We start from the raw sequence: 20,723 nt of genomic DNA on the forward strand, positions 1-20,723 counted from the left end.
AGTTGCATCCTTTAGAGCAGCCAAGTGGGCCCCCATGGTGCTCGAGCTGTTGGGAGACTCAGGCATCAGGGCAGGCAGCTGAAATCCTGCATCATTCCTGGCAAAGCATTACCCTTCTGCCATTGGCCTCAGCCTCACAAAAGGGGGTTGAGTTAGTTTTAAACAGAAGAAAATCAGAAACCTACCCAATATGCAAGCTAATTTGTTTGCAAATGTTCCACTCGTTTCATGCACAGAAAGCCACTCTGAAGCAGCCAAGCTCTATTTTTACCATCTCGGTTTTCCATTTAATTTTGCTTTTGGATGCACAGGAACTGTGTTCTTGTTACCAGTCTATTCATTTATCAAAAGCTCTCCTCCTTGGGTTCAATACTTTTGTTTACTGCACAGGAGCTGTATTCTCTTTAAAAGGTCAACTCCTTTATCAACTATTTCTTTAAGTGAGTCTGACTACATGTACCTGACTAAAAAAGACATAGAATTCACATTTTATTCCAGCATATTTATTGTTTCATGTAGTAGCTCTAACAAGAGCAATCTGTATTTCTGATGTCTATGAGCAAATCCCTGAAAGATAGCTCGTACATTTCAGAGGTAGATCTTCTCCCCATACAAATCAGGAGATATTTGAAAAGCAGAAATACTCTTTTCTCTCAAGACATCTAAAGGCTACAAAAGCTTTGAATTATTTGTGCTCATGCTGAGCTTTGCTAGCTCCAATAAAGATAGATGGGCTTTGCTAGCTGAAGGCTAATGTGCCATCTAAAATGTCAATTATTTAAAAACCATAATGCCAGTTCAGCCTGTTCTGGTAAGATCCATACATACTGTAGAAAGAAAATTTAAATCCACAGGTATTAAACTCTAAATTCAGCCACACAGAATCAAATACCATCAAGACTCCTTAACAGATCTGCAGAAACTGGATGTTTCAATCTAGCCAGCTGGAATAACATGAGAGCCTGGTACCGCCAAGTCTTTCAGAAAGGTTCCAGTTACCTCTCAAAGTGCCTTATTTTAAGAGAGGAAACTGGTGATCTAGTGACTCATGCATGGGACAATCCTGGTGAATGATGAGTTATTTTCAGTCAGACTAGAAAGAGCTATAGGAAAAATGAAGACCAAATGAAAAAGACTTTTACACACTTTTTAACAAAATAAGAAAAACAAACAGAAAACCCCTACCTCACCCAAAATAGGCATTACAAAGTCTTTCATATAATCCCTCCATTTTGGGGTTACTTAATCCTTTTGAACAACTTTGTTTCCTAAAGCTAGGTAAAATATTACTGTGAAAAAGGAGGGAAAATTTGAATTCTGAAGTTGTTGCTAAAAGTTCCCAGACTTCAGTATTTCACAGACAAAATAACATATTCTTGAAAGTCTGAAATTGAATGTCTTTTTCTTCATAAAATATTTTGGAAAATCCTGTTGGTCAAATTTAATCCAATTTACAAAATGTTTCAGTGCTTACAATTCTTTTTTGCTACCTATTTCCCTATAGAAAAGGATAATAGCAATTATAGAAATTTCACAGCAACTCCTTTGATTCTTTTTTTCAAACAAGTGTGTAGACCTATTTACATTATTATGTAGGTTAAGTGAAACAACATAATAAATGGTAGTTTAGACACAATTGAATTGTTTATTTCAAGACAAAAAGTTGCTATTTGTTGACATGAAAACACTTTTTCATGGTTTTCACTTATGTTTTCAGTCATGTTGGGTCTGACATTGTACCTGCCTGAATACATCTTTTAACAAATTCATATGTAGATGGGTATAAAATCCTGTATACCTGATGCTCATTGCAGAAAGGGTATATGGTTTTTCATTCAAATTAAACGAAGGTAAGAAAAAATTTAGATTGAAACCAAACATATGTTAATTCAATCTTTTGTTCTGATTCAACTAAAAAATTTATTTAAAAAAAAAGCACGAGTTGAGTCAGTTTTATTTTCTTGCACTCAATTTGCTTTGTAGACAAAGCCACAAACTCTGACCTAAACAACCCTCTTGTTGAATGTGGAAGTCCTTCTATCAAAGATGAGCATCACGCAGATCCAGCCTGTGGTTGCACTCCATGCCTGAAAATAAAAGCACACAACCTTTCATGCTCCACACAAAGCAGGAGCAATTTTTTTGAAGATACTTCACAGGGACATTGAGTGGAATAGCTATTTGAAAAAATATTTGACTGTAGCTTTGGGAGCAGCAGCGCTCGTGAAAAAGAAACATTTCTTGTAGCTCCCTTTTATATAGATTCCTTGGCATCTGATAGTGTGGTCAACTCAGTCTGTTTTCATGACACTGGTAGGAATTTAGTACTTCTGAGACCTCCACACACTGTCAAATGCTGCTATGCCTACCTTTCAGAATCTAACTGAAGAGCTGAAAGAAACGTAAAAGCCTAAATATCAGCCAAAATTTCAAAAGTGATTGGGGGGGAAGCCAGACAGAGTGATAGCTAAGGCTCATTTCCTTAGGAAACATGGCTAAAGGACTATTCTGTACTTACCATTTCCAGGTTATCAAAATGCCACAACCTGAAACAAAACATTGACCCAGCTGAAATTATGGCAGTTTTTAAAAATTTCTTTTTCTAAATGTCTTTTTAAATGTCAGTTCCAGCCTTATTTCTCAGTTATTTTTTCTCTGCAGTCTATAAACTGCACAAAGCAGAAATGGGAAGTCAGTAGCAAGAAACTAGGTCTTTGTATTTCACTGTGACTTCTTTCGGCAGGGAAAGGGAATGAAGCTAGCGATGGCCTAATTATTTAGCTTAAAGAAAGCAGCCAGAATTCTGGTATCAACTGCAGTAAGAAATGGAAGAGAAGGGGGATGGAAAGAACATGGCAGCCGTTCAGATAAACTAAGTAATTGTAAGAGGGGTAACTGCCTGGTCTCTGAGGCAATGTTATTTGTGAGGCGATGTTTGGACTCAAGAGTTTGGTTTTGTATGTTAGGCCAAATAGACAATGTCACTCACCTCAACTGCCAGAAAACTGCATACATCCACCAAGTCACCACCACGACAGACAGCAACAATCACAGAAACATCGTTTCCCCAGCATCTATGAGAAAAATTTTAGTAATATTTCTTCTCAAGTGTACAAATAAGTTAAATTGAAATCCTGCATGATTTTTGTAAGCGAGGAACACCTTGTTCGTCTGAAATATGTTGGCTAGAAGCAAAAGCCACCAAAATCCTCCTTTGACTGCAAAGAAGTTATCCAAAAAGAAATCTCCATTACCAGATTTAAAAAAAAAAAAAAAAGTTCTTGGCTGTTTCAATTTTCCCAGTCTTTCCAGCCCCTTCTGTAAATGCATGCAACAGTAATAGCAGAACGAAAACCAATATGCTTAGACAATGTCTGTGACCTAGGGGCAGCCTGTTTGGGGTGCAGCTGGATGCAAACTGAGGGGGAAAAAAAATATAATTTAAGGAAGGAAGTTTGTGATATTTTTTCATTCTTCTTTCGAGAATTGGGGGAGGAGGAATCAAGTATCTGTACTTCAGAGTCACTCTGTTCTCTGTAGTCCATATTTCTTGAAAAAGCAGACGTAGCAAGTGACAGTTCTTTCTAGCTCAAAAACCTCGTCTTTACCAATGGCATTCAAACTGCTCTCCCAAAGTCTTGCTTCACTAGGAAGCTGCTGGTGGGCAAAATCAGCTGCAAAGTAGCAGTCGGTAGCGTGTGTGTGCGCTACTTTACATCATAGCACACACACACACACACACACACTACCCAGAGCACCAATGCCAGGTGGTTTCCCCAGTGAACAATCACCTTGACATAGGGAAAGTTTACTCAGTGTAGGTGATGTTTTGCAGAGAAAAAATAAACACTCTCAAAGTCATCTCAGATCCCCTAACCCTAAGCTGATCAGGTCCAAGATCCATATCACTATATGGCGTCTTCTGCCAATTTCTGCAGGAAAGTACTAGAAGCTCTTCTGCTTGGTCTGCAGGCTTACTTCATTGCATAAGTTATTGGCTTCAGTCAACTGCTACAGCATATTGATTGAATCAAGTCCTTTCTTTCTGACAAAAATATGCTTCACCATTCTTCCTGTGCCTTATATTTATGATAGTTCATTGATCAAAGCAAAGCAAGCTGTCAGAATATGTCTGTGCAGCAGTCAAGACGGTTCCAACACCTGCCCAAGGAGCTCTATGAATATTCAGGCACAAAGTTGTCTCAAGGTTGTTCAGCAATGTTGGCAAAAATTGTATTTGGCTGTCCCAAAGATGAAGATTCAAGTAAAGCCACCCTTACTTCAGGAAAGGGAGGAAAAAAATGACAGGAATAGAGTTGGGATAGAAAACAGCAAAGAGAGAGAAGGGCTGGCTTCTCCTCCCAATATGAAAGTGGGAAAACTGGTGGTATCAACTCCTTCTGTGAAGGTCTATTTCTCTTCTCTTTAGTGACCTAACTTTGACAAGGGCAACAGCTGCCTGCCTTGATTTCTAAACTTTTCACATACTGGAATACGCACCAGGCCCATCACCAGTCTGACTACCTCTACAATACTAAATAAAACCAGGCCAGGAATTGTTCTGCAACCTTGAGAGCAAGTGGTACAGGATGTCCATGCCATGCTGCAGAGCACTTGGCCCTGAGTCTTGTGTGGACTTTGTGTGTCTTCGTTTTAAGGCATAATTAGTATATTGACAGTGATTTTTTTCCACTTCAAATTATTGGAAATAACATGAGGTCTGTGTTGCAGACCAAGGTTATATGTTGCTTGACACAGAGGTGGCATGAGGGCTTGTGAAGATGCCTGAGAGAGCAAAGCCTGCTGGCACAGTGTTGGCAGATGAGAGTGAAAGCAGCCAAACCTGATGCAATCTCATCCATGCTGTCTAATGGGAGCAGTCTCTGGCACATACTGTCTCCCAAACCACGTATTGTCATAGAGCAGTGGTTGGCACGGGCCAAAGCCAAGATGGGTAGCTTGCTAACATTTAGCAGTACAGATAATCAGCATTGGACAGGCCAGCCAAGCTCCTATTTACACTTCGGCTTCCAGAAACAACCAGGAGCACTCCCCAGATATCAGTGACGTTACAGGTGCAGAATTAAATTAGTCAGAATTATCTATATGAAATGTTCAGCTGATCAGCTAATTTTTCTTTCTAGACTTTTCATTTGGGAAAATTTTAATGCGAAAAAATCATGAGAAGAAGGAACTGATTCTCTCCGTCTCTTCTTACAAAACTTGAAAATACTCTTTTTCCATGTAATCAGTAGGGAAAATAGGTGGAGAAACCAGGATTTAACCAGCCCTCACACAACTTCCCTGGAAGGCTGAGCTGTAAATCAACAACTCAGATGCAAAAGAGAAGCTGCAGAGAAGATGAAGTCATACTCTTCTCAGAGGTGCATAGGGAAAAATAAGGAGCAATGGGCACAAGCTGCAGTGAGGTGCAGCACTGGGACAGGGCCCAGAGAGGCTGTGGAAATTCCCATCCTTGGCCCTGAGCAACATAATCTGACTTTGAAGTTCGTCCTGTGTTAAGCAGGGGATTGGTCAAGAGACTTTTAGAGGTCCCTTCTGACCCAAAATATTCTATGATTTTAAGCAGGTTTTAAACTTATTTCATTTTTATTTCTAGCAGTTAGAGCATGTAAACACAAACAGTTTAAAACTGATAAAATTCAGGTCAGTATACTTCCTTCATGCTTTCTCCTTTTCCTGGTACACCCCACAGAGATGAAAAGTTGAGTTCTTAGTAAATCTCTGAAGAAATAGTGCAACTGACAAGTAAAAATTTTGGCATTAGTACACGTGATAGTAACTGGCAGAAATAGCTGGGTTGAGTAACTGCAAAAAAGAAATGTCTCAGGGGGCACATCAGACAATGACACATTACAGCAACTCAGGGGGACATACATCTGATGCAGAGACATCAGAAAGAAAGCATGTGGCCAGTATTTGCAGCTATTAAGGCCTGTCAGCACTGTGAATCATTAATGATCCCTATTATCCCTACTACAGCAGTTGTCAGTAGTTTTGCCACACAGAAATACTATACATGATCCAAGGTCTGATGTTGCCAGCTGGCATGACTTAAGGTGAGACACCTGGCTTGTCTCTGCCACTGATCTTGCTCCACTGCTTGTAGCAGCAGTGACAACAGTATGCATTTTTTTATCTTTCCTTTCTATCTTTCTCACCTTCTCAGAAGAAACACTGCTTCTGAGCAGGCTGTTTTCTGCATTGGTTGTGGATAGGACAAGAACACTATAGCAAAGGAGATCTTGATTTTTTCAAAAGAGATAGAGTACCACTCTGACTTCTTTGTACATTGCTATGAGCAATTGCATGCAAGAGTCTCTGATTTTAATGCCAGCCTTGCTCACTTATTGTGGCCAGGAATCTTCATTCTGCCTTTGTGGTAGTCCTCCATTGTCTAGTCTTCCATTGGTAGGCCATGATTTTCGGAGTAACCACTGCTCCCTCCATCATGTTGAGCTTAGTCTCCATTGTTCAACGTTCTCTGAAATTGCACGGGACACCTATTTGTCTCCCTTTTGTAGCTCTACGGGTTTGTCATTCTCAGACTTTCCTATTTAGTTTCTGCTTAAGGTGAAAACATCTTTGCTTTTGCCTTTCTGATGAGAGCAAAGGAACAAAAGTGGGGCGGTTGAGCATAAAGAGGTAGTGAGCACTAGACAAGGGTGATAGACCATCTGCCATAAAGGATAAGAGGGAGTTGTTAATTTACATATAGCTTGTGGCAGAGATTACTTGTACCATCCAGGGGAATATGATGAATAAGAACACAGCACAAGCCAGAGCACATGTGCGATATCAGCAATAGCTCATACATATGCCGAGTCTGCTCAAAAGAATAGCATATAGACTGCACTGAACTGGACTCCCAAAAACCACTCTGGACATTGGTCCCAGTCACTACATACATAAGGGGGCCAATGGCTAGCATGTATGCTGACACCAAAAACAATAGGTTAATTTATGTAGATTCACAGGCTTTCAGGAGAAGCCTTACCTGCTCTGAACCTCTAGCTCAAGGTTTTCTGGAAGCCAAAAGTCTGGTAAAAATCATGTATAACTAGACTAATCAGGCAGGAGCAGAGATATGTAACAGCAAACTCTCCTTATTCCAGAAATCTGTTTTCGATGCCAGGCATTTGCACTAGACATGGCTCTGAATTAATGCTGACAAGCACTCAGACTTCAGGTAGTAAACAATTTTATAATCCAATTTGGGATCCCCAGCCTCATGAAAGGCAGAAGATGTTGATAATCAACTGTCTCCACACATCTTTGCAGGTTCAGAATGTCTAGCCTGTTTACACTGTCCCATATACATAACAAAGCGGAGGCTGTTTGGCTTCCCCGTGCTTCAAATGAAGCTACATTTAGCAAAGCAGATGTAAAAACAGCATTCTGGAGCCTTTAGTGGTAAATTCTGTAATGAAATTGGTTAGAATCCAAGACAAAAACTACAAGGTCAAATGACTACCAAAAACGGAGTCGTGCTTTTTTCAATTCATGTATCAGCTTCATTTTCTGTCCTCCATAATAAAAGGGCCAAGAATCAGAAATGAATGGAAATGTTTGTACTGCATAGAGGCAAAGCATTACTCAGGCTGATTTTTTGCAGCTGTACAGGCTTAAAAGAAATGAAAATAGTAAAACGTTATTTTTATCAAGTTGGATTAGAAGGCAATGATGAAGCAGGTAGCGTGAAAAAACAAGGTATCATCCTTACAGCCTCTTTTCTAATCATAAATATACTTCAATTTGCATTTCTTTTCTAGTGAAAACTGCTGCTGAAATAAATTTAAATCACATGCATGCTCTCTCTGAAATTATATTTATGTTTCTATGGATGCAAATAAGTAATTTGGTTCTTGAAGAAATTTGCCAAGTCAGTGTTTATTGAACATTTCAAAATGAGGACTAGACAATGTTCCCAGCCCAATGAACAGACAATCTTGCATTGATTTCAACAGCAGAGGACCGGATCATAATTCCTTTCTTTTTCAGAAGAAAATCTGCATTTTGTGATCATGACTGCTTACAATTGTTAGCTGATCATAAAAAGCTCCATTTTTTTCTGTAAACAAGACTCTTTTCTCCTCATATCTAGTGGTAATACACAATGTCTTGCAGTATGGATTATCTGGTCTCGCTGCAAGGGATACAGGCTGAGCTCATCAAACAGGCAAATCCCCCTCTATTCTGAGAATATCTGTTCCTGTGCCCTCAGTGCTCATCAGACCTGAGATTTTACAAAGCTCTGAAACAGTGACTAAAACCAGCCAGAGATCAGGCAAAGCATTTCAAAAGCTCCCCCTCTGCTTCCTCTCTCTGACTTCTTCTTGCATCGCAGGCAAGAAAAGAAACAGAAAGAGCCAGACTTAGAGCAGAGTATTGAACATTGCAGAAAATGCCTTGTGCTGCGCAGTGTTTTGCTGCCTTCTCCTGATGTCAAAGCCTAACAACCTGACAGAAGCAGTGGGGAACAGAAAGAGCCACCTGGTACTGCCAAATATTCCACAGATGAGTTCAGTGTCAGGGAGGTTTGTGATCACAGCAAATGAGAGGTGAATACTGAAAAATGTTCACAAAACGCAAGCTTGGACCTTACAAAAGCAAACACCTACTTACCTTAAAAGTTGCCCTCATCCCATTAGGAAAGTGGGCAATGACGTGCACGCTGACAGAAATCACAGTCAAAAAGACGTCTTCTCAACATTTGTATACGTGCAATAAAGCCCATGAGAACAATTTGTAGATTATAAATGATTTTCTGAAAACAATGAATTTTCAATAAAGTTGCATACAAACCATTCACAACTATGTTACAAGAGATAAAATTAGTCTACTAAATTACAGTGAAACATTCGCTGAACTCTCTATATCAGTTTCTGTTACAAAAAGGTCAGTTATAATTTGTAATATTCTCTGTTGAAACTCCTAATTATTTTGCAGGTCATCCTACAACTCTGCTACAGTATATGATCAAAATGGGATACCAGTATTTAAATTAGACAAGTATGCCCTTTACATACCTCCTTTTGCTTTGTATTTGTACAGTATCATGACAAGATCTCTGAAGCACTACCAAAGTACAAAAAAATCACATTGCTAATAATAAAATGATTCCTTAGGGATTATAGTAATATGTTACATTCACAGCCATGAAGGTGGTGAGAGCGTCTCCTGTACAGCTCATAGTTTGTTGTTGACACTGGATTCATGTTATTCTGCAGACTGTAAATAAAAATATGTGCTTGGAAACACTGGACTGTGCCTTTCCAATGCTATTCTGGAATAGACAAGACCAGGACACCAACACTGGTTGCATCTTTACCTGAAAATAAAATGTTCCCGACCACTGGCACCCAATTCCTTTCATGGTAAAATTCCTAGAAAAGCCCCTGGCATGGTTTTGACCAGCGCAGAACTGAGTACACACAATTCCTGGCTACATTTCAGGTGTTAGCATGGGACACAGACTATTCCTAATAAGCAGATTGCATGAGACTACCCTGCTTTGAAAACAACGGGAGTTCAATAATACAAATGTGGGCTGTACCACTCCATTCAGCCTCCATGCTAAAGAACAGGCCTGGACACATTTAATTTACTAATATAGCCATAACCGGTACATACTGCTATGATGAAACAGAAGTGAACTATTCAGGGGCTTATTTAGGAGAACTCCTTGTCATTTGCTGGAAAATGAAACAAGCCACTGAAATCTCATACATGTGGTATGCATTTGCCTAAGGGACTCACTGAAACAAATACTTTGAACAGAATACTCTAAATTGGCACAGTATTGATACTGGCCATTGTGTCCAAACAAACAATGTTTACTGGGAGAGGGGGAGGCATTCAGAAGAAGTACATATTTTTTTTTGCAGCGCAGATTAATAATATGTATATATTTTTGTCATGAAGAGAAGCGGAGAGAGTAAAAATAGCTCTCAAGTGAGATAGCTGCTATTCACTCCTCTGTTCCTGGAACCATGACAGCCATTATATAACCAAAAGGAAAATTAAATGAAATAAACAGCATAAGCTAATTGGGTTGATATCAAGTAAAAATATAATTAGTCGAAGTGTTTTGTGGCAAAGGCGCTGACAATATGTGGCTGTTCCTCAGCCTTAGTGGTGAACAGGGATCCTGCCATGTGTTTAAAATTTATTCATCAAGCATTTCCATGGAAACACACAGATGCACAATTCTTGGATCACTTATTTCGGGAATTGCTGCTCCCAAGGTTCACTCTGGAGTGAGAACTCAGGCCAGGAGAGGGTGACAGGCTGTGATTCTGATCTAGAAACCTCCCCATACAGGTATTCATTGGGTCTCACAGTAGGAGAATTTGGGTGAGGGAAAGAGTGAAAGGGCATCTTGCATAAAGAGAAAAAGACTAAAAACTTGACCTTAATTTTTCCTCTCAGAGCCTGCCTGAGAGTTGAGAAATGACAGCACTGGAAAGAGCCTGAAGAGTTTACAAAATGGCCAGATGCCCCCAGGGAGATTAAAATGCCCACAAGAGTGTTAGCGAGACGCTATACTAAGAGAGACAGGTTAAATGCAGTCACTGGGTTTGGTATGTCCCTCTTACATATCCGGATGGTAGTCAGCTCTGGTGTGACCTCTCAAGGTTAAAAAAAAATTCTCCCATGTTGGAAGGGGCAGGTCTCTGAAGCCCACTTACAGTGACAGTGACAGCCCACCACCACGTGCTGGGGAGCACAGCGGCTCCTTGCTCCTGCTACAAAAACCTATGGTCACTTGAGAAAATGTGGCCCTTACCTCTCTTTGTGGGTCAGCTCACATCCTGTAAAAGACAGGAAAGGCTGGTTATGATGCACAAGGGCTTACTCAACATAAAGCATTTTGAAAGCATCACTAAATTTTGTTGCATGAATATAAGGTGCTTCAGTGCTAGCAAGTACTTCTATAGGAAACAAACACTGTATGCAAAGCAGCCTAGCTGGGTGCATCATGTGACTGGTAGGCATCCCTGGATGGGGACATGCCTTCAGATTTCTCCTGATGCCACTAATAAAATCAGCACGTATGTGCCCTCCCAGCCCTGTTATGGTTTTTAGTACACTTTTCCGTTTCTGGTAAGAGATGCTCAGGCAGGGAGGTCTAGGACATGGTTGCCTTTAATAGCAACGTCAGAAGTAATGTATATTCTCAAAGGCAATAGGGGACACCTCCACCCTGTCTCTGTGTTCATGCCAGGCTCTAACTGGGAGGGGAAAGCAAAATTTTCATAATGCCTTAAAGATAATGAACCACATTAAACCAGCATTACTAGTCTAACATACATCACATTAAAGCCTCAAAAGCCAGAGCCGTTATAGGCTGTTCATAAGTATTTGAGGGGTCTATTACTGCAGTGATGTGATAGCTCCTGTGGGCTGAAATTTCCTTAGGCACAATAGAGAATTAAGCGTAAAGTGTGAAGCCTTAACTTCAAATTTTCTGGCTTTGGCTGAAGTCTGCCTCACAAAGTTCCTGCAATGCCTTTTTATTGTGTTTATTTCGTCATACATTACATAGCATTAATGATAATGCAAGTAGGCACACTGTCACCAACTGGGGTAAGTTCATTCAGAACTGACTGCCTTGTGACACAACTTCCAGTGCTGTCGCTACCATCAGCCTGAATAATGCTCTCTTTAGACACACCAGCAAACTGAAAAGGTGACACAGGATGGAACACACAGTCTTCAAACACAGAACTGCTATCAGGTTTCCACGCTACTGTTGGCCTTTGAGCCTTTCTTTTAACACAGAAAAGGCTACAGGACTGAACAGAGGCTTGGCTGGCAGTGGAGCCGGCCAGAAGGAGAGACTACCAGTCTCCAACCCATTTTTTTTTTTTCCTGGGTATTTCAGTGACCCCTAAAACTTTACAAGGGTCTTTGATCTTTCTCCACAGGGATGAATCTGCGCATCTTGAAAAAGCTACAGGTTCTGTGAGACTCCACAGATCATCTGCTATGTAGCACATGTTTCTAAAAGTGCAAGACTAAAATGCTCTTCGAGCCGTACTGACCCACCAAGAGCAGCTCCTTGTGCAACCCTCTCTCTGGACAAGAGCCCAGGCTTCCCTGGTAGCTCCTCCACGTGAAAGAGTTTGGGTCTACTGCCCAGGGCAGTGCCAGGCAGAGACACCCAAGCCCCTGGGGTGCCAGAGACAGGACTGCTGTGTCAAGCAGGAGCTTTGATGGGTTTATGCCCCCATTTCCCAGCCAGGCAAGAGGTACTCAGAGGCAACCGAAGCTCAGGGAAATGAAGTGATTCCCAACCCAAGCTGCTTGCTCCCAGCTCTCTGCTTGAAGGTCACCACCTGTAGCAGGACTGGTCAGCCCACACCTGAGCCTGCACAGCAGTTACCACAGCACATCAATGTAAACTGTGGCCATTGCAGGGTGCACTGACAACACGCAGGTCAACACCCTGACTGTCCAGGAAGAGCATCTCCGTAAACCAATGGTCCATCATCGCATCAGTGCTACTATATTCAGAGCCAAGCATCTAGGCAGAGCCAGCAGACGCCTTTTCCCTTCACAGCCTGGCAGCAGAATGATAGCAGTTAGCCAGAAGGGAGAAAATTAGAAGTTCAAGACCTGAAATTCCTGCAGGAACAAGCCCCAGAGTGCAGAATTTTTTCCAGTAAACAGACAACAGTTACCCCAGACTTCACCTTCATGCAAAACCCATTCGATTATACCACTATCCTCCTTAGTAAACTCTTCTTTCTTGCACGTAAACATAATGAAGCTATTTATTTCAAAAGGCTGGTAAGCCCAAAAAAAAAAAAAAAAAAGGCATTTACTGCCATTTCTGGGTTTTAAATTCTTGTAAGACACTTACAAGGGAACATTGTGTAGGCCCATACAGTTAAAGAAAAATGCACACTTGAATTAAAGACCACAGGCATACTGAACTAAAATGAAATCGTGTTCTGAAGACTGTGTGTTTTATGTTACTGGGAGAAGGACAAACAATTCCCTGTCTCAGTATCAGTGAGACATTGATTTTCTATGGAAGTGTGCTTGAATTGCTCTTGGTATATATTACACTAAAGCTCTCCTTTCCTTCAAGAAGAGTAGTATTGGTCCTTTCTAAAAAATGTTGGGTTTTTTTAAACTCCTTATACTTATTTAATACTTTCCCCATAGCAATGCAATTGATTGATAGAAAAAATAGCTCAACAATTGCCCATTTTCTCTGCTCATCTTGTTGACTGAAACCCCCAAGCAAATCCATTTCCTCATTTTTATCTGCTATCTCCCAGAAGATCTTTCCTGGTGCATAAGAAACCTTATTTATTAAACTGCAAAGGGGGGTGGGGGGAAGAAAGATCTGCTTGAACACATCTTGCAGAATTTAAATATGGGTGTAGATAGGAAGACCTGATAGATAGGAAATGAGAAAGAGAGTTTTCCTTCAAAGTATTTCTATTAAGCAATAAATTGAGGGTGCTTGGCATCATTTGACTTTTGTGTTGTACATCTAATAAGTGAGCAAAGAACAAGGATGATAATTTTATTGATTAATAGCAATTTCATGCCAGTAATACAGGAAGAAGTTGTGTGTTGACTTAGAGAAATAATAAGAAAAATAATGCCTGCCTTTTTCTTGTTTGTTTGTTTTTAATGGCAGCTAACGTACTGGAAGAAGACTCAATGGAGCAGGACATAGAGAGCCCTGTCACTATTCATCAGCCAAAGTTGCCCAAACAAGCTAGAGAGGATCTGCCAAAAAATATAAACAAAGAATGTGCCAAGAGAAAAATCCAGAGGTATGTTAGGAAAGATGGGAAATGCAACGTCCACCATGGGAATGTCAGAGAGACTTACCGTTACTTGACTGACATCTTCACTACCTTAGTCGATCTCAAGTGGAGGTTCAACCTGTTGATTTTTGTCATGGTTTACACTGTGACTTGGCTCTTCTTTGGAATGATCTGGTGGCTAATTGCCTACATGCGAGGAGATATGGATCATATAGGGGACAGCACGTGGACCCCATGCGTCAGCAACCTCAATGGGTTTGTCTCAGCCTTTTTATTCTCAATCGAGACAGAAACCACCATTGGGTATGGTTACCGGGTCATCACGGACAAGTGTCCCGAGGGAATTATTCTGCTTTTAGTGCAGTCTGTTTTAGGTTCTATCGTCAATGCTTTCATGGTTGGCTGCATGTTTGTGAAAATATCCCAACCCAAGAAGAGGGCAGAAACCTTGGTTTTTTCTACAAACGCAGTTATTTCCATGCGGGATGGAAAGCTGTGTCTGATGTTCCGAGTAGGAGACCTTAGGAATTCACACATTGTAGAGGCATCAATACGAGCCAAGTTGATCAAATCCAAACAGACAAAGGAGGGGGAATTTATACCACTCAACCAGACAGATATCAACGTAGGTTATTACACAGGGGATGATCGTCTCTTTTTGGTTTCACCACTGATCATCAGCCATGAAATTAACCAGCAGAGTCCTTTCTGGGAGATTTCCAAAGCCCAGTTGCCCAAAGAGGAGCTAGAAATTGTTGTAATCCTAGAAGGAATGGTGGAGGCAACAGGTAACATTTCTTATACTTTGTATAAGGTAAATGCTTTAATTTTAGAAAGGAAAATCAGTGATTTTGCTTCACGTTAAAGGAATCACTTCAACAGTCATTACATTTGAAAAAGGCATCAGTTATCTGGTTAGCTTCAAAATTAAAAGCATGCCCAGTTTAATTGTCTGTTCCATCTTGCCTAATGGAATTAGTGTTGTTTCTGCTCTGTTTGGAAAATGGGATAGCATTTCTCATTTTCTAAATTTTTCACAGCATGTCACCCAGTTATTTGTCATTCTATTGCAGCAGCAACTCAACCACTAGAACCTTGTGGGATAAAATTATTTAGAAAAAAAAATCAATACAAAAATCTGTTTATTATTAACATGGATGCACCATAGTTCCTGCTGCTTCCAGTCACACATGGGTAACTGCAGAATAACTGCCTCACACATGAAATTCCTAGCCTGTTTGGATCCAGTAGGAAGTGATAATGTGTTCAGTTTTCTCTTTTTGCTTGCTTGTTTGCTTGTTTTTGTTTTAACTTGTAACATGGAGCTTGTTCCACTTTAGTTCACAAAAGATCTGTCTGATTTTGTCTTTCACTGAGGCCCCCTACACACTGCACAAGTGTACAGAACACTTAAAGCTGGCATATATAAATAAGTCATGTTATGTCACCAGAGTCTTGTTGAGAGGCTGTTTGGTCATTACCTACAATTATACAGCAGAACATCAGATATCACTTGTGTCGTGGTTTAACTCCAGCTGGCAACCAAGCACCACACAACCGCTCGCTCACCCTCCCCCCCACAGTGGGATGGGGAAGAGAATCAGAAGGGCAAAACTGAGAAAGTTCATGGGTTGAGATGAGAAGAGCTTAATGATTGAAATAAAATAAAATAATAATAATAAATTGTAATGAAAAGGAAAATAACAAAGAGAGAAAAAGAAACAAAACCCAGGAAAAACAAATAATACAACCGCTCACCACCCGCTGACCAATGCCCAGCCCATCCCCAAGCAGCAATTGCTGCCCCCGGGCCAAATCCCCACCAGTTTATATACTGAGCATGAAGTCATATGGTATGGAATAGCCCTTTGGCCAGTTTGGGTCAGCTGTCCCAGCTACGCTCCCTCACAGCTTCTTGTGCACCTCCTCACTGGCAGAGCATGGGAAGCTGAAAAGTCCTTGACTTAATATAAGCATTGCTTGGCAACAACTAAAACATCAGTGTATTATCACATTATTCTCATGCTAAATCCAAAACACAGCACTATACCAGCTACTAGAAAGAAAATTAACTCTATCGCAGCCAAAACCAAGGCAATTTGATGCTGAGAAAATAGTGCTTGGAATTCACAGCAAATAGACTAGTAATGTTTCTTCTTTGCATTAAAGCCAGAATAGTAGGAGATGCTTTCTCTAAAACTGCTGTACCTCCTGCAGTCAGAGTGCTGTTATACTTGTTTTAGGAGAGGGAGGGATTTTTTTCCTGTTGATGACAGCATCAGTCTCTGAAGTGAGTAAATATAATCCATACAAGGGAATGGTGATTATAAAATGAAGAAAAGATATGCTTGGGGAGGAGGAAACAGAGTATAGAAATAGAAGAACCAGATTTGTCATTTTTCCCCACTACTGTAGCAAAAGCTAGGAAAGTTTGAGGATGTGGATTACACATCTCTGACAGAGGTACAACCTTTCTAACCCTGACTCATGTTTTGCAACTGGAGCCAGGAAATAAAGAGCAGTCTCTTACTAGAACATGTGTGTGTGTTTCACACATCTATTATGTGGTGTCAGAAGACAACTGCATTTGTCACCATATAATAAACGTGTGAGACAAAAATGGAGCAAAAAAAAAATTTTGAAAGGAACTTGGCAGAGAATTTGAAGTGGTAAATGCAAGGCTTCCAAATTTTCCAGGAAGTAGGTGGTACTGAAGAGAAATCAAGATGAAATGTTTAGTGTTTCTGATATGTGCAGTAGGCACAGAGGTTTCAAACATCTGCATCACCTTCGGGTGAGACGATGAGGAAATTGCTGTTTGTTAGCTGAAACCATTTTGAAATTTCTGAATTGCAACTAAATTAACTTGACATCCCAAAGAGTGGTGGATATTTTCAGGTTTACTGAACACCATATTTTCCAGAAAAATGATTGGCAAGTAGTAGGTACAAAATACATCTCACTGAAAATACCTATAAGATCAAAAGACAGTATACTTCTGCAGTGCATCAAATGTAGCTTTGTAGTCCTAAGCCTCAGCACTCTTCATTGTTTAACCCTCCCTCCCTTACCTCGTCTTCACCCCTGCACACTCACATGGCTCTCTGGGCTCACCTTTGCTGCTCTGATACTGACCACAGCTGCCACTCAGCCATTATCAGTCTTCACCAGACGGGGCTATTTCTCAGGCTGGCAAATTCTAAGTTAAAATGCTAGAAGAGTCCGTATTAAAAAAGTAACTCGATGCAGTGATTTGAAAACTCACTGAAGCCATCCAGGATTAAGGTGTTACCCTGACATTGGATACGTAGCTACATTTACCATTTTAAGCTGCTCCATTTTGTTCTGTTTGGGTCAGCTCTCTAGCACACAGCTGCATGAGATATGAGGGGAAGGCATCAAGTAACGCCGTTTAACTATGGCATCAGAAATATTAATGTTGTAATTACCAGCACAATTTCTAAAACATGTTTGTGCAGAAGTAACCGCTTGTTCTGTGCTTTGCCCACATGTATTGGGTTATTTTTGTTGAAGGTGCAATCAGGCCAACTTTCTACCAAAACTAGACATTTTCCCTTTTTTAATTTACAAATATTTTCCAGTTACATCCTGGCAAACAGTAAAAGCAAATTTAGGCCATCATATATTCTCTTTTCCTTCTTACACCCAATGTAGAGTGAGAGCAGCAAAAGAAGTTGCTTGTAAGTTGATCTCCAGTCCTGGAGAGCAAGTAACACACTACCCATCATACCTGCCAATATTGGTCAAAGTCATGGGATATAAAAACATTAAAGCTGAAGCTAAGAAACTGTGATCTCACCTATAGCAATATCATCATTCAATATCGTTGCTCATGGGCCAAAACCACACTGAGATCATTAGCTTATGTTATTCATCAGAAAAGCCACTCCCAAGTTTGACCAGTGGAAACAATCCTTTCTCTATTTTCAGAGCTTCCCCACTCTGATAACATTTATCCCTTTAAATGAGAAGTAACACAGTGGAAAATGCTAAGTATAAACACTTGCTATTATTTTTATTAATTATTGATATTATTCTGTTTAAAGTTTTACTGAGCAGGTGATATAATTTTATACATATATAATACTTTCCACCTTAAGGGCTCCAAAAGGATGTCTACCTCTAGTATGAAACACAACTGCTTATGTAGCGTCATGTGAGTTCTGCATTGCATGTTAGAATAGGAAATGAAGAATAACGCATCTTATTAAATGAAATTGAAATAACTAACCAAACTAAAATTCAGCAGAAAGATCAAGTCAAGGACCCCCCAATTCCCCTTGGAAGCATCACCATAACTTTCTGAGATGCAAAAAGAAGTAGGTATGTCGTTACCAAGGCAGATACCAAAATATCAGCTTGGGAAGTATCACTACACCTTGACTATGCACATTCATTCTACCATGAAGATTACTTTGAGGGCAGAATCTTCAACAAGGCATTTTCAACAAGACGTGAAGTCAATCTGACTACTTCATACAGCATCAGCAAAAACTCAAAACAAGACTGTTTTTAAAAATGTTTGTTATGGATCCTTCCAATATGTAATTTTCCTTATTTATTTACAATGATACTGAAAAACATCCCTTTGTGTTCAAAGTCTAACGCTCTTGCAAAGATTTACTCCTATGGTTTTCCTGTTACTGATACACATCTCTCAAGTGTCCAAAAAACCCAATCATGGTGTGAAGTACATTAGGCTGCCATGAAGCAACTGACGAGCCTTCAGGATTGGAGGGGGCAAAGTCCAACCAAGGATCACCATATCTGAAGAATGCATCTGTTACTTCCACCTTTTGCAGCCCCCGTTCCATTTCCCACTATGCTAACAGCTGGTAGGAGTGCCAGTGCAATGCAAGGATCGATCCTAACTCTGAAAAACTAAAGTAGCATCCGCCTTTAACAGGGAAGTGTTTTTTGAGGCACTTATGCTTCTTCTAGTGTCAGACCACAGCTGTAGTTGTACAGCTGTAGAATAGCCCCATACCAGTAAAGGCTCTGCTCCCACACTTACACAGCCCTAAAAAGCAGGCTTCTGGCATCCCTCCACTCCTTATGGGAGAGCTGTAACATTAAATGCAAATGAACTAACTGGAAAGAACATGACTAACACACTGATCTCAGTTCAGCAGTATTTGATATTCGCCACTCAAAATAGTTGGTTTATATTAAAGTGCGACCACTGCTTTCGTATTATTTTCTGGAGACCGCTTAAGAGATTTATTAGAGACCAATTAAGACATCTGTTAGAATATGCACATTTATAGTAATGGAATTTGAGAAAATAATTTTTTTCGTTGGACCAACATAAAAACTTAGGCTCATATATACTGAACCCTGTCTCCCCTAAACAGCAGGCACAAAAACTTGGATTTAAAGAACTTATTTACTTGTTTTGAATTTTTAAAAAAATCTACATTTAAGAATTTTTTATGATAATTTAATAGCTTCTTCCCAACAACAGGCTTGAAATTTTAAAGCTTTTTTTGCCTAGTGAAATCTATTTTTAAGGGAGGCCTTATCATCATAAACAAAGAAATCATTTCAAAAAATTAAACAAGACTACCAAATGTATAATTCTGATATAGGAAATAAATCAAGATCAGTAAAAGGAAAGTCTTTTAAATTTGGAGAGGTGAAGTGGGAAAGTGAGGCATGTTACAATAGAAACTGAGGGAAGAGAAAGAAACTGAGAAACTGAGAGAGGGATTTACAAAAAAATGAGAGAGAGAAAGAGGAGTATCCTGAACAGCCCATAGCCTTGTTGGTAATGTGGTTCCTGAATCATAAGCAGCCTGGTTCAAATCCCTCCTCTAAACCTGCATTAATTTACAGAAAACAGCATTTTGTAAGACAGGAAAGGAATACGAGTTAGCAAGACTCTCAGACTTGGTGAAGTTGTATCTGGCCAGTAGGGTGCACTAGATGACATTCTGGCAATTCCCTCTGCCTAAAAATAAAAACATGAAAATTGAAACAGCACTGAGGAAAGAAAATGATCTACATATTTATAACTGTCAAAAAATAAGCAACAAAGCTAGACGGATAACCTTATGTTCATATCGATAATTTTACAAATAAACTTGTAATAGGGTGCATTTATAATTCTGACACACGGGGAGCTTGAGAGCAGGATTTGCAGAATGGTTTATAGATACGTAAACAAACACACTTGCCAGCTGTGGAAAAAGTGTGTGGAAAGCAATAAAAAGTTCACATAGATGGTTATTTATACAGTAAATGATGCTATCAACTAGACAAACATTGTATAAAGCCGTTCCCACTCTTCACTACAGCCCCTTTGACGGACTGATTTATTGTCTTTTTTATTTCTCCCTGATGAATTACCATAGTTACCCCTTATCCTTGCCCAATCCTAACAAATATCTCCCTTTGATATGTATGTTAGCAGTTCCAACCTTTCAAAACATCTCAGCAGACTTTGCTCTCTCTATAAATAAGCCTTGCTCGGGTTACAGTTTTTCACTAGAAATTTTTACTGCTCTTCAAAGAAGAGATGTTTATGCTATCAAATTGCTTCTTAAGGGGATGTAGATGAAAGGAAGAAAAGAACCAGGATTTCTCACACCCAAGTGTTTCTGCAAGGCAACTGGTGAAAGTAGATTTGATTGTTGTGTTCTGGGATGTGACCAATGGACGTTGACTGAAATACACCTTAAACAGGGTTAAGAATAAATGGCTTCTGCTCTAAGCTGGATCATCATCATTTCAGGAATGGTCAGAATACAATGGCTCTCCAGTCTTTAGTTTTTCTTTCTTTCTATTTTGAGGGTTTTAACATCTCTTGATGCTAGGTGCTAGACTTAGACATCTAGGTTCACCTTCTCATATATCCCCATTTCCCTAGTGCTTGCCAGCAATCCCTTT

The 20,723-nt window shown here is 40.0% G+C and overlaps 1 protein-coding gene across 1 annotated transcript in view; it reads left to right on the top strand.

Annotated features, from left to right (window-relative positions):
* Nucleotides 1-20,723, top strand: part of KCNJ6 (potassium inwardly rectifying channel subfamily J member 6) — a gene marked incomplete at both ends in the record, with an annotated part of 114,443 nt that overhangs the window by 59,557 nt on the left and 34,163 nt on the right. The window contains one exon of the mRNA XM_082337654.1: nucleotides 13,682-14,602. Within this exon, the coding sequence (XP_082193780.1) occupies nucleotides 13,682-14,602 (921 nt within the window). The remainder of the gene's footprint in view (nucleotides 1-13,681; nucleotides 14,603-20,723) is intronic.

The sequence above is a fragment of the Platalea leucorodia genome (genome assembly GCF_965183815.1).
Source record: "Platalea leucorodia genome assembly, chromosome: 2".
Lineage (NCBI taxonomy): Eukaryota > Metazoa > Chordata > Aves > Pelecaniformes > Threskiornithidae > Platalea > Platalea leucorodia.